General features: G+C 43.5%; 1 protein-coding gene across 1 annotated transcript in view; it reads right to left on the bottom strand.

Moving 5' to 3' along the window:
- Positions 1-6719: 6719 nt before the first annotated feature.
- Positions 6720-19376, bottom strand: part of chchd3a (coiled-coil-helix-coiled-coil-helix domain containing 3a) — a 301499-nt gene continuing 288842 nt past the window's right edge. Inside the window, exons 7-8 of the mRNA XM_078235821.1 lie at positions 11331-11466; positions 6720-7110 (exon numbers count right to left, since the gene is read on the bottom strand). Of these exons, the coding sequence (XP_078091947.1) occupies positions 7087-7110; positions 11331-11466 (160 nt within the window). The 3' untranslated portion in view covers positions 6720-7086. The remainder of the gene's footprint in view (positions 7111-11330; positions 11467-19376) is intronic.

Here is a 19376-nt window from a genome sequence, read left to right as displayed (position 1 = left end):
TTCAGCCTTTTACAAACTACAACACCAAGGTTTGACAACAAAGACCTCTGCAAGTCAACAGATGTCCCAATATATAGGGCAGTTGTGGTCACCATGCTCCTAAACTGCAGTGAGACATGGACAATGCAAAAGCTCTAGCAATTCCATCAGCAATGTGCCCGCCACATCCTCCAGATCCAACGGGAGGACTATTGAACAAATGTTAAGGTCCTTCTGGAAGCCAGTTCCACAAGCATTCAGGCCAAACTCCTGCAAAAGCATCTCCAATGGTCTGAACAGTGTGTCTGGACAGCGGAAAAGTGTCACTCTCAGCAGGTCCTGTTTTCTTAACTCTCAAATGGCCAGCATTCTAGGGAGCTCAAAGAAAACACTTCAAGCCATTTTTACGCTCTCCTTGTTGCATGGCAGCATTGACATTAATGACTGAGAGATGTTTGCTATCATTCATTTAGAAATGCAACAAGTTGCCTATCAAGTTGCATCATGTTTGGAGGCCAAACACCTTAATGATGAGGCAGAGAAAAGCACAGAATCTCCACACAGTGCAGAAGAAGTCATTTGGCTAATGGAGCCTGCACCGACCCTCCAAAAGAACATGTAAACCACCAAACCACCCCCTCCCACCAACACCTTGCCCTATCCTATAACCCCACGCATTTACCACGGCTACTCCACCTACCCTACGCATCGTTGAACACTAAGGAACAATTTAGCATGGTTAATTCACCCAACCTGACCACCTTTGGACTGCAGGAGGAAACAGGAGCACCAGGAGGAAACCCACACAGACACAGTGAGAACGTGCAAACTCCACATTGAGTCACCGAAGGCCAGAATCGAACCCGGGTCCCTGGCACTATGAGGCAGCAGTGCTAATCGCTGTGTTGCCCAAGAAAAGAAAATCCTGCACCCTAGATTCCATTACCCCATGGGCCCAAATATCTGTGGGTCAAAATTTGGTCTCTTCAGTCACATGAAGGCCCATGGCAGAGTTTGCAACCCCGAGCAGAGGTCATTTTCAAATTGAGGGACAGCCGACGACACAACAGTAGTGACGAATTGAGAATGAATATTGAGCTTCTACCCTTAAAAAGAAATGCATTTAATTTCAGTTCGAGTTGATTTCGCTTTATCTTGCCAAGATCCAGTAATTGGCTGGAATTAAGGTTAGACTGTCCACAAACCACCACCTGGTTACAGAAAGACTTGGATTTATAGAGCACTTTTCAGGACCACCAGATGGCTCAAAGTGCTTGAAAGCCAAGGAAGTACTTTTTGAAGTGTAATAACTTGTTTGTAGAACAGGAAACACAGTAGCCAATATGTGCACAGCAAACCCTTACAAACAGCAATGTGATAATGACCAGATTCCCTGTGTTTTTTTTGTGATGTTGATTGAGGGATAAATATTGGCCATGGTATCAGGGATAACTCCCCAGTCTTCCAAATAGTGCCACTTCTTTCATTACCGCAGGAAGTAGTTGATGCCAAAACATTGAATGTATTCAAGAGGCGGTTAGATATAACGCTTGGGACGAATGGAATCAAAAGTTATGGAGAAAAAGCAGGAGTAGGCTATTGAGTTGGACGATCAGCCATGATCGTAATGAAGGGCCAACTGGCCTCCTCCTGCTCCGCTCTTCTATGTTTCTTACATCCATTCAAGCAGGCCATGGTTCAACATCTCACCCGAAAGACAGCACCTCTGACCATGCAGCACCAGAGGGCCGGCCTTAATGGCTGCACTTAAGCCCTTGAGTGAGGCTCGAACTCAGAATCTTGTGACTCAAAGGCATTGAGTGCTAGCAACTCAGCCATGGCCGACACCTGTGCATTACGGATTAAGCTCTGACTGCTGCTTGCAACTGCCACTCTAGCTAATCAGGAAGCTAAATAAAAAACTAGAACTCTGAAATAAGATTAGGAAATGTTGGTAACACTTCGCAGGACAAAGCTCCTGACCTAAACTGTGTTAAATGTTCAGAGTTTGGGTGTGGCCCTGCACTTTACTCTAGAACTGTAACATCATGCAGTTTTTGATGGATTGGGGAAGCTGTACGCACACTACCCTTTCCCAATTAAAAGAGATAATTTGAGAAGCGTGTGATGACTTCAGCCAGGCTAATGAGGTTGGCTTGCAGTATGAACTACCTGATGAGTCCTCTTCCCGAAGTTAATTTGAGTTTGTTTATTTGGTTGGTGTGAAAAGACATACCTGATGTGTCTTGCACTGTTTCTGTAGTGTAGTGGTTAACATGTTTACTTTGCACGTGTAAAGGCCCAGTTTCGAAACCGGGCACAAACACTGTTTGATCTTTCTCGCTAAGCATGAGCAAAGTCTGCAAGAATTAAGGTAATTAATGTTATATCAAAAGAAATACCTGGTGTGTCTTACGCCTTCTGTGCTCACTGGGCACCGCAGGGGCTGGGGTGTATTATCAATCCTGATAATCACATTTTAATTTGATGTTTTAAGTTTCCTTTGATTTTTGGTTCAGACTGTTACCCCTCCTTCTGGGGAGCTGCCCCTTTTAATTTGTCCCCAAATTACTTTGAGGTCGTTTATTTGGTTGGTATCAAAAGAAATACCTGATGAGTCCTCTTCCCGAAATTAATTTGAGTTTGTTTATTTGGTTGGTGTGAAAAGACATACCTGATGAGTCCTCCCTAAGTTAATTTGAGTTAGTTTATTTGTTTGGTATACAAAAGAGCTACCTGATGAATCCTCCTTAAGTTGATTCGAGTTTGTTTATTTGGTTGGTATACAAAAGAGATATCTGATGAATCCTAATTGATGGTTAAATCAGGGAGCCTCATGCTCCCTATTTAAAGCAGGTGTGTCAGACTCCCAGCCTGCATTCTGCAGGGAGCAACTGGAGAGCTGGCTGTGTACAGATGTATGGTGTAAATAAAGTAACTTAGTGATGGGACATTCGCCTCCGTGGAGTTATTACAAAGTGCTAGGCCAGTGTAGGCATAAGGCATGGGGGTGGGTGGAAAGGCAGGAGTTGAGGGGGTAGTCAAGCGAACCAGATAGGGAAAGAATATGGCTCCTTATACAGAAATATATCAAAAGCACACTGCCCTCAGGCCAAGAGCCTACACTGCAATCTATCTTTGTAGGTTTTAGCCTACTGGGGTAGTGTGATTTTAAATTTGCTGGTTTATCAAGGTTGAATCTAATTTCTATTCACAATAGGGTGTTTGAATGCGATACTGCACTTAGAATTATTATCTGTGATACAGTAATTTGAGAGCACATTAAAACCTCATGCATGATGTGTTTTTGAGCATGAGACAGTCATAAATTCTGACTGGGACTACAGTTTCCATATGAGAACTGGGTTTACCAAATTAACATTTTAAACAGACACCAACATGCGAGTATTCATATTTTTAAAAAAGTGCTGTCTAAATTAACTGCAGCGTTAAGTTTAAGAAATTAGTACGATTTGCAATAAATACACAGATATAGCTCAAAGTGATTGTACATATGCTGTAGATTAAACCGCAAGGAAACTGAGCTCGATGCTCTGACCAGCAGAGTCCTTGGTTATGCAGCATTGTGAGCAATGGTGGTAGATGACTGGGAGTAATTGATTTTACACTCATTTGAAAGCTTTATATCAGTGCGCTTGTAATTTTGCTGTTAGGCATTAGGATCACACTTCTTGCTGTTCATGTGGGAAATGAAAATTGAACCGCAAGGAAAAGTGCAAACCTGAAATTCTGATAGAAAACTCTAGACTAGAAAACTCAAATTAGGGCGGTTAGTACTGCTGCCTCACAGCGCCAAGGACCCAACTTCGATTCCCGGCTTGGGTCACTGTCTGTGCAGAGTCTGCACGTTCTCCCCGTGCCTGGGTGGGTTTCCTCCGGGTGCTCTGGTTTCCTCCCGCAGTCTGAAAGACGTGCCAGTTAGGTGTGTTGGCTATGCTAAATTCTCCCTCAGTGTACCCGAACAGGCACTGGAGTGTGGCGACGAGGGAATTTTCACAGTAACTTCATTGCAGTGTTAATGTAAGCCTACTTGTGACACTAACGAATAAACTTAAATACTTAAACTTGAATGCACCTTTGTCCTATCTATAGTCACCAGCTTTCCCAATAGTACAATGTGATCGGCGCAGGCTTGGAGGGCCGAAGGGCTTGTTCCTGTGCTGTACTGTCCTTTGTTCTTAGTATAATTGTGCAGCTATGTTTTTCGGGTTCCCTGATTTTCAGTTAAGGAAACCGGTTTTGGCAAAGCTGGTGCAGGGATCCAAACTGAATAAGTACAATCACCAAAAGAAAACACATGCCATCACTCTCCAGAACTGATGAAAACTGAGGGCCACGTAGGAACTGACCAAAAACCTGTAGAAACGAGGTCAAATGAAAACGTCAGATTGATAATTCCCGTGCCCAACAAACAAAACTGAAGTGATCCGAGGTGATGGGGGAAGGGCGGTTAAGATGCAGAGCAGCCGTGAATGAGTAGCATCGGCTGAACATGCTTGAGGGGCCGAATGGTCAACCTATAAAGAGGGTCAAGCAGCAGACACAGGCCAAGGGTGCAGATGCACAAACAACCTCTAACAAGCTTGAAGTTGTAAGAGGTGCCAAGAATGCAGATCAGGAAATCCATCCATAATCATATACAGCGTAAAAACAGTAGGGAATTAAAGAAAAAATTAGATATAACCCGTGGGGCTAAAGAGGATCAAGGGGTATGGGGGACGGGGAGGATCAGGATATTGAATTTGATGATTAACAATGATCATAATAAATGGCTGAGCAGACTCGAAGGGCCGAATGGCCTACTCCTGCGTCTAGTTTCTATGGAATAAATGTTTGCCAACCAGTGTAAATTAGGCCTGGATTGTTACAAGCTGGGGTTGATCTGTCAGAATGACAAAGCGCCATCAGTAATTAAATTTCCTGGGTCAGCCCAGTTGTATAATTTCTTACAGGTTTGCAAAGGCTTAGGGGTCACTCGACAAAAAAACGGAGCACATCGGTCAGTGGAAACTTTGAAGTAAAGTGGGCAATGAAAAACAAGTGTCACAATCATGTGACAGGAACAAGGGAAACCTTTGGTTCGGTACAAATTTAATCTCTCAACCAACGAGCAGTCTTTGGCAAGGCAGAAAGGCCGGGGCCTTGAGAAATGAAGAACACCAATGAGTGGAAAGGAAATTGGATGATTGAAGACAACTTTGAGTATCCCAACACCTAATTACCTATTTGGTGGTGCACCAATCGGAGGTTGCAAAGAAGATCCCAATCATAAATATGTATTGCAACATGTGTGGAAGGGATTGGGGACACTTGAGGGCTGTAGTTGACTTGGTTTAGTGACTACCATGCTAACATCATGGTGCATGTAACCCAACTACTGTGAAGGAGCTATGACAATGTCGGAAAAGATAGGTAAAAGTAGAGGGGAATGCAATTGATCAGGCTTCGCTGCCTGATGGTCACCTCGGCACACCTCCTTTCATGCAGGCTCATGCTGGGATTGGAGTGCTGTAGAGCCATTAATTATGCACACATTCCACTTGTACCATCAGAGCTGTAGTTCCTGCCTGCAGCAATCATCTTCACTGGCCTGCAGATGAAGGGAGGGCAGATCACATGCAGCTTGCCCCTCTTCACATTTTTTTTGAATATACCAGATCTGGGGATCTCCACCAGGAAACCAAGCAGTGCCAGGCATGTTGCAGGGGGGAAAAGTATAATAAAAAAAAAACTACGGGCCTGAAGGCTTGTTAGAACTTAGGCAGCAGAAAAAGAATAAGACAAGCGATTGTAAAACGACTCTTGGATAACTCTCTCTTATGGCCACTGCCTAGAACCTAACAACTGTATTCATCCGTTCATCCTGACACCTTTTCAGAATAACATGAGACAAGCATAAAGGTTGGACAGGAATGGAGAATGTGCAGCAATGCCTCACCTGTGCTGTTTGCATATTAGAATGTTTCAGGCAGGAACTTTCATCACTCGGACCTGGGAAACAAATACCTCGTAGATTGGAGGTGGGGTGGGGGTGGGGGGGTGGGGGGGGGAGAGAGAGAGAGAGAAGAGACCCAGTTTTACAGGACCTGCACACTTTCCAAATCTGTCAAGCACCATAGTGTGGCTCAGATGGGAGCACACTGAGTCAGAAGGTTATTAGAGCCACAAATAACATTGCACGTTATTGTGATTGCGGCAGACTGTCACTCATCCTCTCCCTCGATCCGTTTTCAAACAAGGAGGAAGATTCCCCAGAGAAACTCCATTGTTCTTTGCACTCAGCTTGAGCCACGATTCCCAATTCACCATCAACAAATGTCATGTCAGACTGAGGTCAAAACAGCGTTTAAAAAAAAAATATAGATACTGAACTGGTAGTCACCATTAGAATGATCGATAGACCACCGGTAGTGACCTGGAACAGGTTAGTTGGTTATTTCTTTTCACAAGAGCCAGGCCCACACACATTCTCGATTTGAACTGTGCTTTTAACAGTTCAGATGTGGCTTGAGATATAATGGACTTATGCTAGTTCAGTTCAACAAAATCATACTGTGCAAACACTGTCTGGTACGTTGATCATCATAAGAATTTAGAAATTTTAAAAAAACTACTGAACTGGACTACGTTCAGCTATAGACACAAAATAACTCAAGGCATTTTGTATATCAAATATCCACACACAATTACGAGAACCACAAAGCTTAGTACAAGTATGCTGCATTTTGATCTTTGAAAGACAGATTTAATTGCATTATTGTGAGAATGTTTCAAAGGCCTCATACGAAACAAAACAAAAATATTCGATTTAATGTCAGAGGACAGAACAATTACAGAAAAGCTGAACATTTTTCTGGTAGGACTATAAGCCTGACAGGTTGTTAAGACATTCACAACCCTGCCGAACATATCCCCACTGATTAAATTAGGGTGCTTGCTGCTGCTGTTGCCGTGGTGACAATGGCCTTTTGTTTCCTCTTTCCCATATTGTCCTGATGCTTAGCTGAGCTTCTTTGACTGCTCCTGAAAGATGTTCCTTTGCTGAAGTTTGACGATGAGGGCTTTTTGATGTGATGGCAGATTGCTTTAACCTCCTTTGCCCAGTAGACTCTGAAGTCAGGAAGGAAAACACGATTATAAAAAGAGAAAAAGAATAGACTATCAAAGGTTTTCATGTAGTTTTGAATCAATTGTTTGATTTTTCGGGAACATACTCACTTACAGCCCATTACACCGTCTGTGCTTCCATTAGGATAATAGATCTTAATAAATGTAATACATTCACTGAACAAATCTTTTACAGCTCTCACTAAGCTGATTGGCAATGTATATATCCTTGTTACAGGGGGAAAAGAAACACTTCATTTTGTGCTAAAGAATGAGAAGGACATAAGTGGAAAATGGGGAAAGGTAAATTTAAAATAAATTAAGTACCACTATGATGGGAGAGATAATGTTTTAAAAGGGGCAACCTTGATTGGACCAACCAACCTTTTCTAATCCCAAGTTTTCAAGTGCTTGTTGTATGATCACAGAAAGGTGGGGGAAGCGGGTGGGGGAAAAGTGGAAGCCACCTATCACCCTGGTATAGGATGTTGCTGCTAGTTACGGAGCACTATTAGCCACGCTTTGCCTGCCAATTCTCCGAGAATTATTGCCTGCAGTTCTAGAAGGGTAGATCGCAATGGGTCGGTACAGGCTGTCAGCTTGCTGGATGGAATGGCTTTTCTCATTTCGTGTTTTATTCTGTTCTTTATACTTCATGTAAGGAATATGTGATTATGCAAGTAAACCTAAAAAATGTGAGCAGGAAATAAAAAAAAAACTAACAAAGGTAAGTCATTTGTCATTGTTGAGAAACCACCCTGTGTTCAGGACTTTGTAATAGCATTCAGTCAGAAAATCAACCACATACATCGGGGGGAGGGGGTGGCAGAGAGAGAACGTGAGGGGGTGGAAAGAGAGCACGCTGGCAGAATGTTACGGAAGACTGCCTCGGTCCACTATCAGGGTTCTCATTTACCCTCACCCACATACATCATCATGCACTTTCAGCGAGCCCCCTCAGTCACACATGGAAATATTCACCCTCACCCTATTGAACTCCAACTCTCATCCTGACTTATTAAGATTGGACCAGCCTGCTCTAAAGTAACGGGAATATTCAATAACATGTTGTGGAATATTATGTTTGGTGTTGGGTTCCTGGTTTAGGACAAAGCCCAGTGATGATTCACCGGTATGATATCACTAACATAGGGATAACAACTCTCAGTAAATTCAAATAATATTCCCTTGTGATGCGGTTAAGGAGTAATCATAGATCATAGAAACCCTACAGTACAGAAAGAGGCCATTCGGCCCATCGAGTCTGCACCGACCACAATCCCACCCAAGCCCTACCCCCATATCCCGACATATTTACCTACTAATCCCTCTAACCTACGCATCTTAGGACACGAAGGGCAATTTTTAGCATGGCCAATCAACCTAACCCGCACATCTTTGGACTGTGGGAGGAAACTGGAGCACCCGGAGGAAACCCTCGCAGACACGAGGAGAATGTGCAAACTCCACACAGACAGTGACCCAAGCCGGGAATCGAACCCAGGTCCCTGGAGCTGTGAAGCAGCAGTGCTAACCACTGTGCTACCGTGCCGCCCAGTAATCTGACAGAGATATTTAAAATGAAGGGGATTGAAAACGTTAATGAGGAACAACTCTCCTCTCTACTCAAGAAATCCTGAGCAAGGGACTAAGGCGGTTAAAAGAATGTGCTTATTTCACAGATTTGCCTGAATGTTGTTGGAGCAACAACCACTCATCTAGGACAAAGAGTTCACTTGATTGGCCTCTTGTCAACTACCTAAACCATTCACTCCCCGCACTACCGATTCACAGGGGCAACAATGTACACCAGCCACAAAATGATTTGCAGCAACTTGCCAAGGCTCCTTTGGCAGCACCTTCAAAACCTGCGAACTCTACCACCGACGAGGAGAAGGGCGATTGGGATGCCTTGGAACTCCATCACGTGCAAGTTTCCCTTCAAGTCACATGAACCTAGGTTGGAACTATATCGCTGTCTCTTCACCAGCATTGGTCAAAATCCAAGAACTCCCTTCCTAACAGCACTGGGGGTATACCTACACCACAAAGACTGCACCACCTTCTCAAAGGCCAATAGAGATGGGCAATAAACGCTGACCTTGCCAATGTGTCCCATGAATGGACAAAAATAAAACAAAGACAAAAGGTTGCACAAATGTGGAACACCCAGCCCAGAATGCACATAGGTCAACTGGTGTACATAAATAATAGGCAAGTACTTAGGAAATGCAGAAATAATGGATTTATACAATGACTTTCGCTTGTGGATGACTACCCAAATTGATTTAAGCAAACCAATTACTTTTGGAAGTGCTCACTGCTGTAAAACAGGCAACTGAGACAGCCAGTAAAGGTCCCACAAACAAGAAATAAATGACTGACTTGAGTCGTCATGTTTGGTGCTGATGGTTTTAAGGGAGGAAAGCCAAACACAACACCAGATTTCCTTCTCAAACATGGCTGGTAGCACAGAAAATTGACATTGAACTGAGCAGACAAAAGAGACCACAGTCTACAATATAATCTGAACACAAAGGTAGTAAGTGAGACAGAGAAGGAGAAATAAATAGGCTTATGTAAAATGAGAAGGGCACGATGGCAAGAAAGTAATAGAGCAGATCTGATGTACCAAATAGTCAAAAATACAGCTGTTCCCATGTAAGAATCATTGCTTCTTTCGGTAATGATTTGCTAATTCTATTCACTTTTATTGAAGAGTTTTTCCCCCTCAATAATTAATGCCAATTGACAATGAATGTTTGCTCTGATGTGCTGCAGCATTTAACCCTACTTGCGTGCAGTCAAACATTCAACAGATTTCTTTATTTTGAATCATTTCTTACTTCACTGCCAGGACTGGGATACAGACTGGGACTGAGCTAAAAATAAAATAACCGACTGGATCTTGTGACCAGCAATGAACGAATGGCACTAGCTGTTCATCACACTTTGACTTGCACATATTTTCCGTGGGATTTTGCACATGGAGCAGCTTCTGTCGATATTCGAATTTCAGAATGCCGTGCTCCCTCTGTATAGATCCTGGACCTGCAGGGACCAGGAACATAACATCTCCTGAACCAACGAGACCGACGTATCCTTCCCGAGACACACACAGCCTGAATTAACCTCACCACAGTATTTTTTTTTAACTGAGATATTCTGGCCAGTAAGATATTTAATTACACATTTGTTTTTCTTCCCCATCTGCTTTGAAAATTTTATTGGACACTTGTCCAGAAGGGGAAGAAAAATGTCTCTGGCTGATAAATGGTGCACATCCTTTATAGATGAAGATGAATGTGCTGTTGCTTTTCTGACTTTTTTTATTTTATTCAAGTAATGCATGACTTTATTTCCCAGTAAACTGCTTCCTCCAGTCTCCCATAGTAATTTCACGATGACACATTGTTACTCGGGTCACAACCGGTTCTATGCTTTCCTCACTTACATCATTCCAATTCCATTGCGCTCAATGCAATAAGGGACATTGAATAGTCATAAAATAACCCCACTGAAAATTAGTTTAGTGCAGTAATTGAATATCTAAGCCCCGCAAGCTTTCCCAAGAAGCACAGCTCTACAACTGCTCGTTGGAGCTTGCATCTCATTGAGATAGATCTTCAATCCACTGGAACTGGTACTGGGAGAGGAGGGAGTGGTACCAGGCAAAAGGACAAGTTGGGCTGTGCTTGCTAGGGTTCGGTGAAATAAGGTGGGAGAAGGCCCGTATGGAACACAATCACCAGCACAGATTCGGTGGCCCAAATGGCCTGTTATTGTGCTGTAAATTTTACATAAAAACACTTTCCCCTGTCAGGAAGACACTGGTTCTTACTGTTCTACAGCTCCATTAGAAAAGAGAATCCTTTGGTACTCTGTCCAACTGGTCATTCTTCATGGGTGAAATCGGGCAGTGATGGAAAGCAGTACAGCTACAACTGATCTTATCCTGGCAATTTATAAACTGAGTCATCAGAGACTATTTACATGTTGACCTTTCTTGCGAGCTTTGGAAAAATACATGAAAAAATTAAAAAGCAAAACACAGTGTCTCGATGATAAAGAGATAAAGCTCCAGTTTTATCAGTAAGTGATTATGAAAAAGGCGGAGAACGGAGCTCAGTTCATTAAGGTACGTAGCTGCCAGCCCCACCCTCTGGTCGAATTCCTCCCTGCCCGTGTCCAGTTTTGTGACTGGCGTTAGTTATTGTGCTCACCTGTTTGGCATAGTTAATGCAGTGAATGTACTGCTTGGCCAATACAGAGCAGCTGAGAGTCTGGTCCGGGTTCTTCTGATAGCAGCGGAGGACATCCTCTTGGAGCTCAGCACAGATGGGTCGTGACTCGTACCCTCTGGGGGAAGAAAATGAGCACAAGAAAGATTAGATTAGAGTTGAACAAAAGAATTAGCATGAATGGTGGAATATTACATCATGCAGAGGGTTCAATAGGAGCTAACACCTTTAATGTAAAGACATGACATTCCCCAATCAGAGGCTGGTACCAATGCAGTATGCAGATACTTAATACTTGCATTTGGGCATTCACCAAAGAACTAGCGGCAATTATAAAATTTAATGCCTTGAAAACATGTTTTGGTGTGGACCACACTGGCCTGAAGTGTTGCACCGAGTTAGTTCATGAAGGCAAAATCTTAAAATTAAATAGGTACAGATTCTCTTATCGCCCAGGTCTTAACAAGTAATTACCACATCGCTTCTTGGCCATTTGACTAAGATCAAGCATCAAATCAAGCCCAAGGTGGGGTGTAATGCCTTTTCTTGTCAGCGTGGATCTTGTTTGTCTCTCTTGTGGGGACCTTGAATTGGATTCAATTTGAATTTGGTTTTCGGAGCAAACAAGGAATAGGATTTGGGTTTGTCCGGTCCATTCTGAACATTAGCTTTGTAATTTTAAGTGTGGGGTAAAACAAAAATGACCACATGGTAACATTTGTACTGAAAGTGCCAGGTTTGGTCACTAGTCTGTCCTAAACTAAGGCGGTCTTGGCTATGGTGAAGTAATTAGCTTAAGGCAGGGCTAGTTGAGGAGAGGAGGGAAATATCAATCATTGCTCATGTTCTTGATTCCAAGAAGTCTGTGCACGCACATATTTATAATATAGAATATAATGTGATCTGATACCCTACAATGATGATAGATCAGTAATCTCAATGAGGGATACAAAGGTTGGCGACAAAACGTTAAAGCTTCACTATTTGTTTCTGAGATTTCATCAGTGCCGTGGATTTCAATTCATCTGTACATAAAATCATCTGAACCTATCAAGTAAGTTACCACCTTGTAATCATTTTCAAGTATCCTTTACTTTAGGATAAACAAGCTACAAAGATCTATTGTTCATTTATCATTGGTATCTGCAGATCAGAATTGGGTGTTATACCAAGCAAAGCTAATTATATCAGTCCAATGCCAATTGCCTGCTGTGCTGCCCCAGGGGATAAAAGGAGAGAGGCTGGAAATTTTAATCCAGGCAGTGAACATAGCTCTCCCACTCTTCATACTTCCCTAGTTATTGCCATTAAGCTGCAATTTCAGCACAAATGTGAATTTACAGCTCCAGTTTAAACGGGGTATTAGGCACAAGACGCCTGAATTCCCACTGTGACGCTTAATGATAAATAGTTCCATCTGTTTGTCCACACGTGGAAACCAGCTCAATCCAGCAATCAGAACAAATGTCCAGAAACGCCAGAAATGGAGTCAGTTCAATCCCAGGCGGATGTGAACTGCACGCATGCACGAGTCACTCATAGTTATCAGCTGTTTTCCAATATTCAGAAGTAACAAGGCAACAAGAAAATGGACCCAGTCAATTCTTACTCATATTCATAAACTGCTGCTGAGACAGTACTTTAGAGGCACTTTGAAGACTATATTTCTATAATTTCATTCTAAAATATATACGTAATGAAAAGTGATTAGTATCATTAAAATCTGCTACATCATAATCTTTCTAAACTTCTATTCAGTTGGTGCTTTTTTGAAAAAAATAAAACAAGTTACATATTTATTTTTAAAGCTGGCAGCTCACTTAAAATTAAGAGTTGAATGGGGAAGGGAGAAAGATGAAGAAGATTAATTTTATGTTAGGGAGGTAGAATGCTCTATCAAAAGCAGAACCCAGAACAAGGGAAGTACATAGATATTTGGAGAGCTCAGTTTATTCTGAGCTACTCTCCGGCCCAGATAGTGGGTTGTCGAACATGTCAGTTCCTGCACACTCTGAAAGAGGCCCATGAGGGAACACAATTAATTTGAGAAATGTGGGTCCTTGCTCAGGAGGATGACCAAGACTATCCCCAAGGGTATGGGCGGCACGGTGGCACAGTGATTAGCAGTGTTGTCGACTTGGGTTCGATTCCCGGCTTGGGTCGCTGTCTGTGTGGAGTTTGCACATTCTCCCAGTGCCCGCGTGGGTTTCCTCCGGGTGCTCCGCTGTCCTCCCACAGTCCGAAAGATGTGCGGGTTAGGTGCACTGGATTACGCTAACTTGCCCCTTAGTGTCCCAGGATGTGTAGGTTAGAGAAATTAATGGGGTAAATATGTGGGGTTACGAGGATAGGGCCCAACTGGGATTGTTGTCAGTGCAGACCCGATGGGCCGAACTGTCTCCTGCATTGGAGGCATTCTATGGTCCCTGAGCAACTTGAATGTTTAGACAATGGCCATCCAAAATCCATGTATTTTGCAGTGTGAATATTTTGAGCCACATTGGAAAGAAACAAAGAAAAACGGTCTGGATAAACAATTGGCTTGAGAGGTTACCAACATAAAATGACCCTCTGCGACTGCTGATGACAACATTATGTGGAGATGCCGGCGTTGGACTGGGGTAAACACAGTAAGAGTGCACAATGGGCGGCGCGGTAGCACAGTGGTTAGCACTGCGGTTAGCACTGCTGCTTCACAGCTCCAGGAACCTGGGTTCGATTCCCGGCTTGGGTCACTGTCTGTGTGGAGTTTGCACATTCTCCTTGTGTCTGCGTGGGTTTCTTCCCGGTGCTCCGGTTTCCTCCCACAGTCCAAAGATGTGCGGGTTAGGTTGATTGGCCATGCTAAAATTGCCCCTTAGTGTCCTGAGATGCGTAGGTTAGAGGGATTAGTGGGTAAAATATGTAGGGATATGGGGGTAGGGCCTGGGTGGGATTGTGGTCGGTGCAGACTCGATGGGCCGAATGGCCTATTTCTGTACTGTAGGGATTCTATGATTCTATGACAATGGCATTTGCTACCAAATAAACCTGTTGGACTTTAACATGGTGTTGTTAAAACTCTTACAATGACAACATTGACGGTATTTAAAGTGGATTGCATTTCAATTCCTGTTTACCAATGTGAAAGCATTTCCTCTCCCTGTTACCTGGTCCCAAGTGTCAATTGTAGCCAAAGGTACAGCAAGGTACCAACTGCAATCAAAAGCAAATTACTGCAGATGTTGGAATCTGAAACCAGAAGAGAAAATGCTGGAAAATCTCAGCAGGTCTGGCAGCATCTGTAACGAGAGAAAAGAGCTGATGTTTCAAGTCCAGATGACCCCTTGCCAAAGCTAAAAGGCATAGAAAGTGGGAGATATTCTCTCTATGGACTGCCATTAGCAGGCTTTCCCCTTGTTTTTGTGGCTGGGACTCATCTTTCATTCCCTCACCCTGCAGTATAAATATCTCCCACTTTCAATGCCTTTTAGCTTTGACAAAGAGTCATCTGGACTCGAAACGTCAGTTCCTTTCTCTTACAGATGCTGCCAGACCGGCTGAGATTTTCCAGCATTTTCTCTTTTGGTAATCTATTGCAATTCCTTTGCTTATTCTACAATATTCCTCAGCATCCACTCCCATTACCTGCAGGAAAAATATCAATTCCCTATTCACTACTTCCAGTGTAACGGCCGAGCCAGGCAGTGAAGTGGTTGAAGGTATAAGCACAAAGTTCTTCCACCCTCATGCCATACCTAATCATCCATCCATTGTGTTGTCTATCAAGGCTCTGATGCAGTGCTCCACCACCAAGGTCAGCTTACTATTTAGCTTCTTTTTCTGAAACTCAGTTTTGGATTTCACCAAATCTTTTGAATGGACCCACCTCACATTAAGCTGATCTTTCTCTACACCCTAGCTATGACTGTAACACTCAATTCTGCACTCTCTCCTTTCCTTCTCTATGAACGGTATGCTTTGTCTGTATATTGTGCAAGAAACAATACTTTTCACTGTATACCAATATATGTGACAATAATAAATCAAATCATCCCCACAACTGCTCTGAGCTGGTGGAATTAGTTGTATCTATTTGACTTTTGTAACTCAAAATTTCTTGCTGGTGTAACTGGACTGATGTATTTTGGGCTGCTTGCCCATTTATATTCTTTATCAGCAGAAAGGGGATTTGATGTGAAGACGTACGCTTTAGGAGTCCCAAACAATTACAAAGAAATGCCACATTTCCAAATGCCAAAACAGAACCCTGAGACTTAAGTATTAGACCAGACATAGGATAATATCTACTTAAATATTGCAGTCTGTAAATACAGATAATGGAGTGAAACCTCCCCATTAAAAGAACAGAAAGAATTCCACCTTTATGTTTGACAAATCACGGTGGAGCATGGCTTTCAAACATGTGATTGCTGAGAGTGTAATCTTCTGAGCCATTTCGTAATTTGATCGAATGGCAAGCATTCACCCAATGTTAACTAAAATATACAAGGTACAGAGATATAGCTTTCCAAGTCAGAGTGACGTACAAAGTGAAGGAAACTTGGAGATAGAATCATAGAAACCCTACAGTGCAGAAAGAGGCCATTTGGCCCATTGCGTCTGCACCGACCACAATCCCACCCAAAGAACAAAGAACAGTACAGCACAGGAAACAGGCCCTTCGGCCCTCCAAGCCTGTGCCGCTCCTTGGTCCAACTAGACCAATCGTTTGTATCCCTCCATTCCCAGGCTGCTCATGTGACTATCCAGGTAAGTCTTAAACGATGTCAGCGTGCCTGCCTCCACCACCCTACTTGGCAGCGCATTCCAGGCCCCCACCACCCTCTGTGTAAAAAACGTCCCTCTGATGTCTGAGTTATACTTCGCCCCTCTCAGCTTGAGCCCGTGACCCCTCGTGATCGTCACCTCCGACCTGGGAAAAAGCTTCCCACTGTTCACCCTATCTATCCCCTTCATAATCTTGTACACCTCTATTAGATCTCCCCTCATTCTCCGTCTTTCCAAGGAGAACAACCCCAGTCTACCCAATCTCTCCTCATAGCTAAGACCCTCCATACCAGGCAACATCCTGGTAAACCTTCTCTGCACTCTCTCTAACGCCTCCACGTCCTTCTGGTAGTGCGGCGACCAGAACTGGACGCAGTACTCCAAATGTGGCCTAACCAGCGTTCTATACAGCTGCATCATCAGACTCCAGCTTTTATACTCTATACCCCGTCCTATAAAGGCAAGCATACCATATGCCTTCTTCACCACCTTCTCCACCTGTGTTGCCACCTTCAAGGATTTGTGGACTTGCACACCTAGGTCCCTCTGTGTTTCTATACTCCTGATGACTCTGCCATTTATTGTATAACTCCTCCCTACATTATTTCTTCCAAAATGCATCACTTCGCATTTATCCGGATTAAACTCCATCTGCCACCTCTCCGCCCAATTTTCCAGCCTATCTATATCCTGCTGTATTGCCCGACAATGCTCTTCGCTATCCGCAATTCCAGCCATCTTCGTGTCATCCGCAAACTTGCTGATTACACCAGTTACACCTTCTTCCAAATCATTTATATATATCACAAATAGCAGAGGTCCCAGTACAGAGCCCTGCGGAACACCACTGGTCACAGACCTCCAGCCGGAAAAAGACCCTTCGACCACTACCCTCTGTCTCCTATGGCCAAGCCAGTTTCTCCACCCATCTAGCCACTTCTCCTTGTATCCCATGAGCCTTAACCTTCTTAACCAACCTGCCATGTGGGACTTTGTCAAATGCCTTACTGAAATCCACCCAGGCCCTACTCCCTTATCCCTACATGTTTACCCGCTGATCCCTCTAAACTACGCATCTCAGGACACTAAGGGGCAGTTTTAGCATGGCCAATCAACCTAACCCGCACATCTTTGGACTGTGGGAGGAAACCGGAGCACCCGGAGGAAACCCACGCAGACACGGAGAGAATGTGCAAACTCCCATTGAGCTCCCATTGATGATTGAGCTCCCATTACATTACTGTTCTCCACCCTTCTTTGTGTTGGTTGCAGGGGAGAGAGTAGCTGTTGAAGTAATCTGCGTTTTTTGCACCTCATTCTGTGATCGCACATCTTGCAGCCACACTGTATTGGTGCTGGAGTGGTGGGACATTCAGTTCGTGCTTTGTCATGAACGGTGCTGAGTTTTCGTGTCATTGTGGCTGCACCCATCCAGGCAACGAGTGAGATTTCAATCACATTCCTCATTCCAGTCTTGTAGATGGTAGGGAGTCTCTGAGAGGTCAGCCACCCATCACGAGGTGTTTGGCGCCTGCCGTGCTCTTGTGGTCAGTGTTGAAACAATTGATCTAGTTAAGCTTGTTGTTAATGGTAGGGGAGTAGGTTTATGGTGGTGCCATTGAAGGCTGAGGGGAGGATACAAACACTTTCTATAGCTCGCTATTAACATTGCTTGCTTTTTATAAGGTACGAAAGATGCCTGCCATTAACCATATCCATGCTTGAATTTTATTCCCATTCTGTTGTAAGCTGTAATGGATTGTTTGGTTTTCTGAAGCAGTGAACGGAGATGAACACAATGAAATTGTCAACTGACCCAATGACTGAGGCTACCCGCTCCTGATCTTCTGACTGCAGGAACAATGAAGAAGCAGTTGAAAATTCTGGGCCAACAATACCTTCCTTAAGAACTCTGCAGTGCCATTCGGAGGGTCTACCAATCACAGTCACATCCTCTTGTGTTAGGTATTGACTCCAGCCGCTGAAGATTTTCCTAGTGACCCAAATTTCCTCAGTTTTCCAGTACCCTTCACTCACACTCACTCAGATTACTGACTGCTACTCAAGATGTCAGGGGCAGCTACTGATGTCTTGCCTCGGGCATCCAGCTCCTGTTCCCATGTCTGGATCAAGGCCGCGATGAGGACTGGAGTTAATTGCTTTTGGTGATAGCTGAACTGAATACTGGTGAGCAAGCTATTGCTAATTGTCAACTGATGGTACAATTGATGGATCCTTCTATTCCTTGTGTAGGACAATTTTATTCTGTTCTTTGGTTAGCATGTACTTGGGCAGAATTCTAAAGCATTAGGTGAATTTCAGTGTCAGTTCTACTATATAGGAGTCAATCGTCCAGTTAGTTAATATTTTTATATTTCTGGTTAAGAGCTGCCAGCATATTATCAAAATCAGCTCTAAAGGTTAATCATGAATGCTGTGTGTTGTTTGCCATCTCTCCTCATTCCACTTCTGTCAGTTGCCCTCAGAACTCAGCATGGCCAACGCACCTCACCGGCACATCTTTTGGATGGGTTTCTCCCCATGTAAGCCATTCTTCACCAATGATCCCAGGCTCTGGACATTGGCAGGCTATTTAGTGCAGATGAATCCTGACCTCATCAGATGTCCACACAAGATCACTTCCAGTGGACCTGTCTGGAAGCGTTCAGGAATGGGAAACTTGGCCAATTTTGGAGCTTCACACCCAGAAAGAAATCAGCATTGACCAGGGATTGCAGTGGGGATCCTACTGGCATGTTAGGCTCAGTGAGTTCCTAGGTAATTTGCTAAGGCGACTCGCGAGGGGTCTTTATTTTCATTTAGAATACTGAGTGAAAGTACATGGTGCACTACATGGGACACCAAAATTGAATGGATAACTCAAGAAGAAGGTAACTTCAAGTTTGGTTTTGAATGAAGTATGTAGACGGTAGGAGCAATAAAAGGTGGAAATACAGATTGTTTAAACACTTGGTGCTGCCAACAGAATGAGAGAATAGACTCAGAGTTGACTGGGCCAGAAGGCATTGAATAGTAACCAAAACTCCAAATGGTGAGTTGAGTGTCAGCGGAGATGTCGTTTAGCTCACAGTGCTTTATGTCTTTCTACTTTTGTCATATAACTCTCGGAAAAGTTTCTTTCTTTACCACAAAGAGGCATGAACAGCAGTAGTTGGTAGAAAGTTAATCGCCAATATCAGTTAATTTCCTTCGAATAAACTACATCAAAGATGTTTAAACTACAAATGACTCCAGGGC

This window comes from Mustelus asterias, chromosome 19 (genome assembly GCF_964213995.1).
Source record: "Mustelus asterias chromosome 19, sMusAst1.hap1.1, whole genome shotgun sequence".
Lineage (NCBI taxonomy): Eukaryota > Metazoa > Chordata > Chondrichthyes > Carcharhiniformes > Triakidae > Mustelus > Mustelus asterias.
Note: the sequence above shows the minus strand (reverse complement) of the source record. Positions and strands in the feature narration are given on the sequence as shown.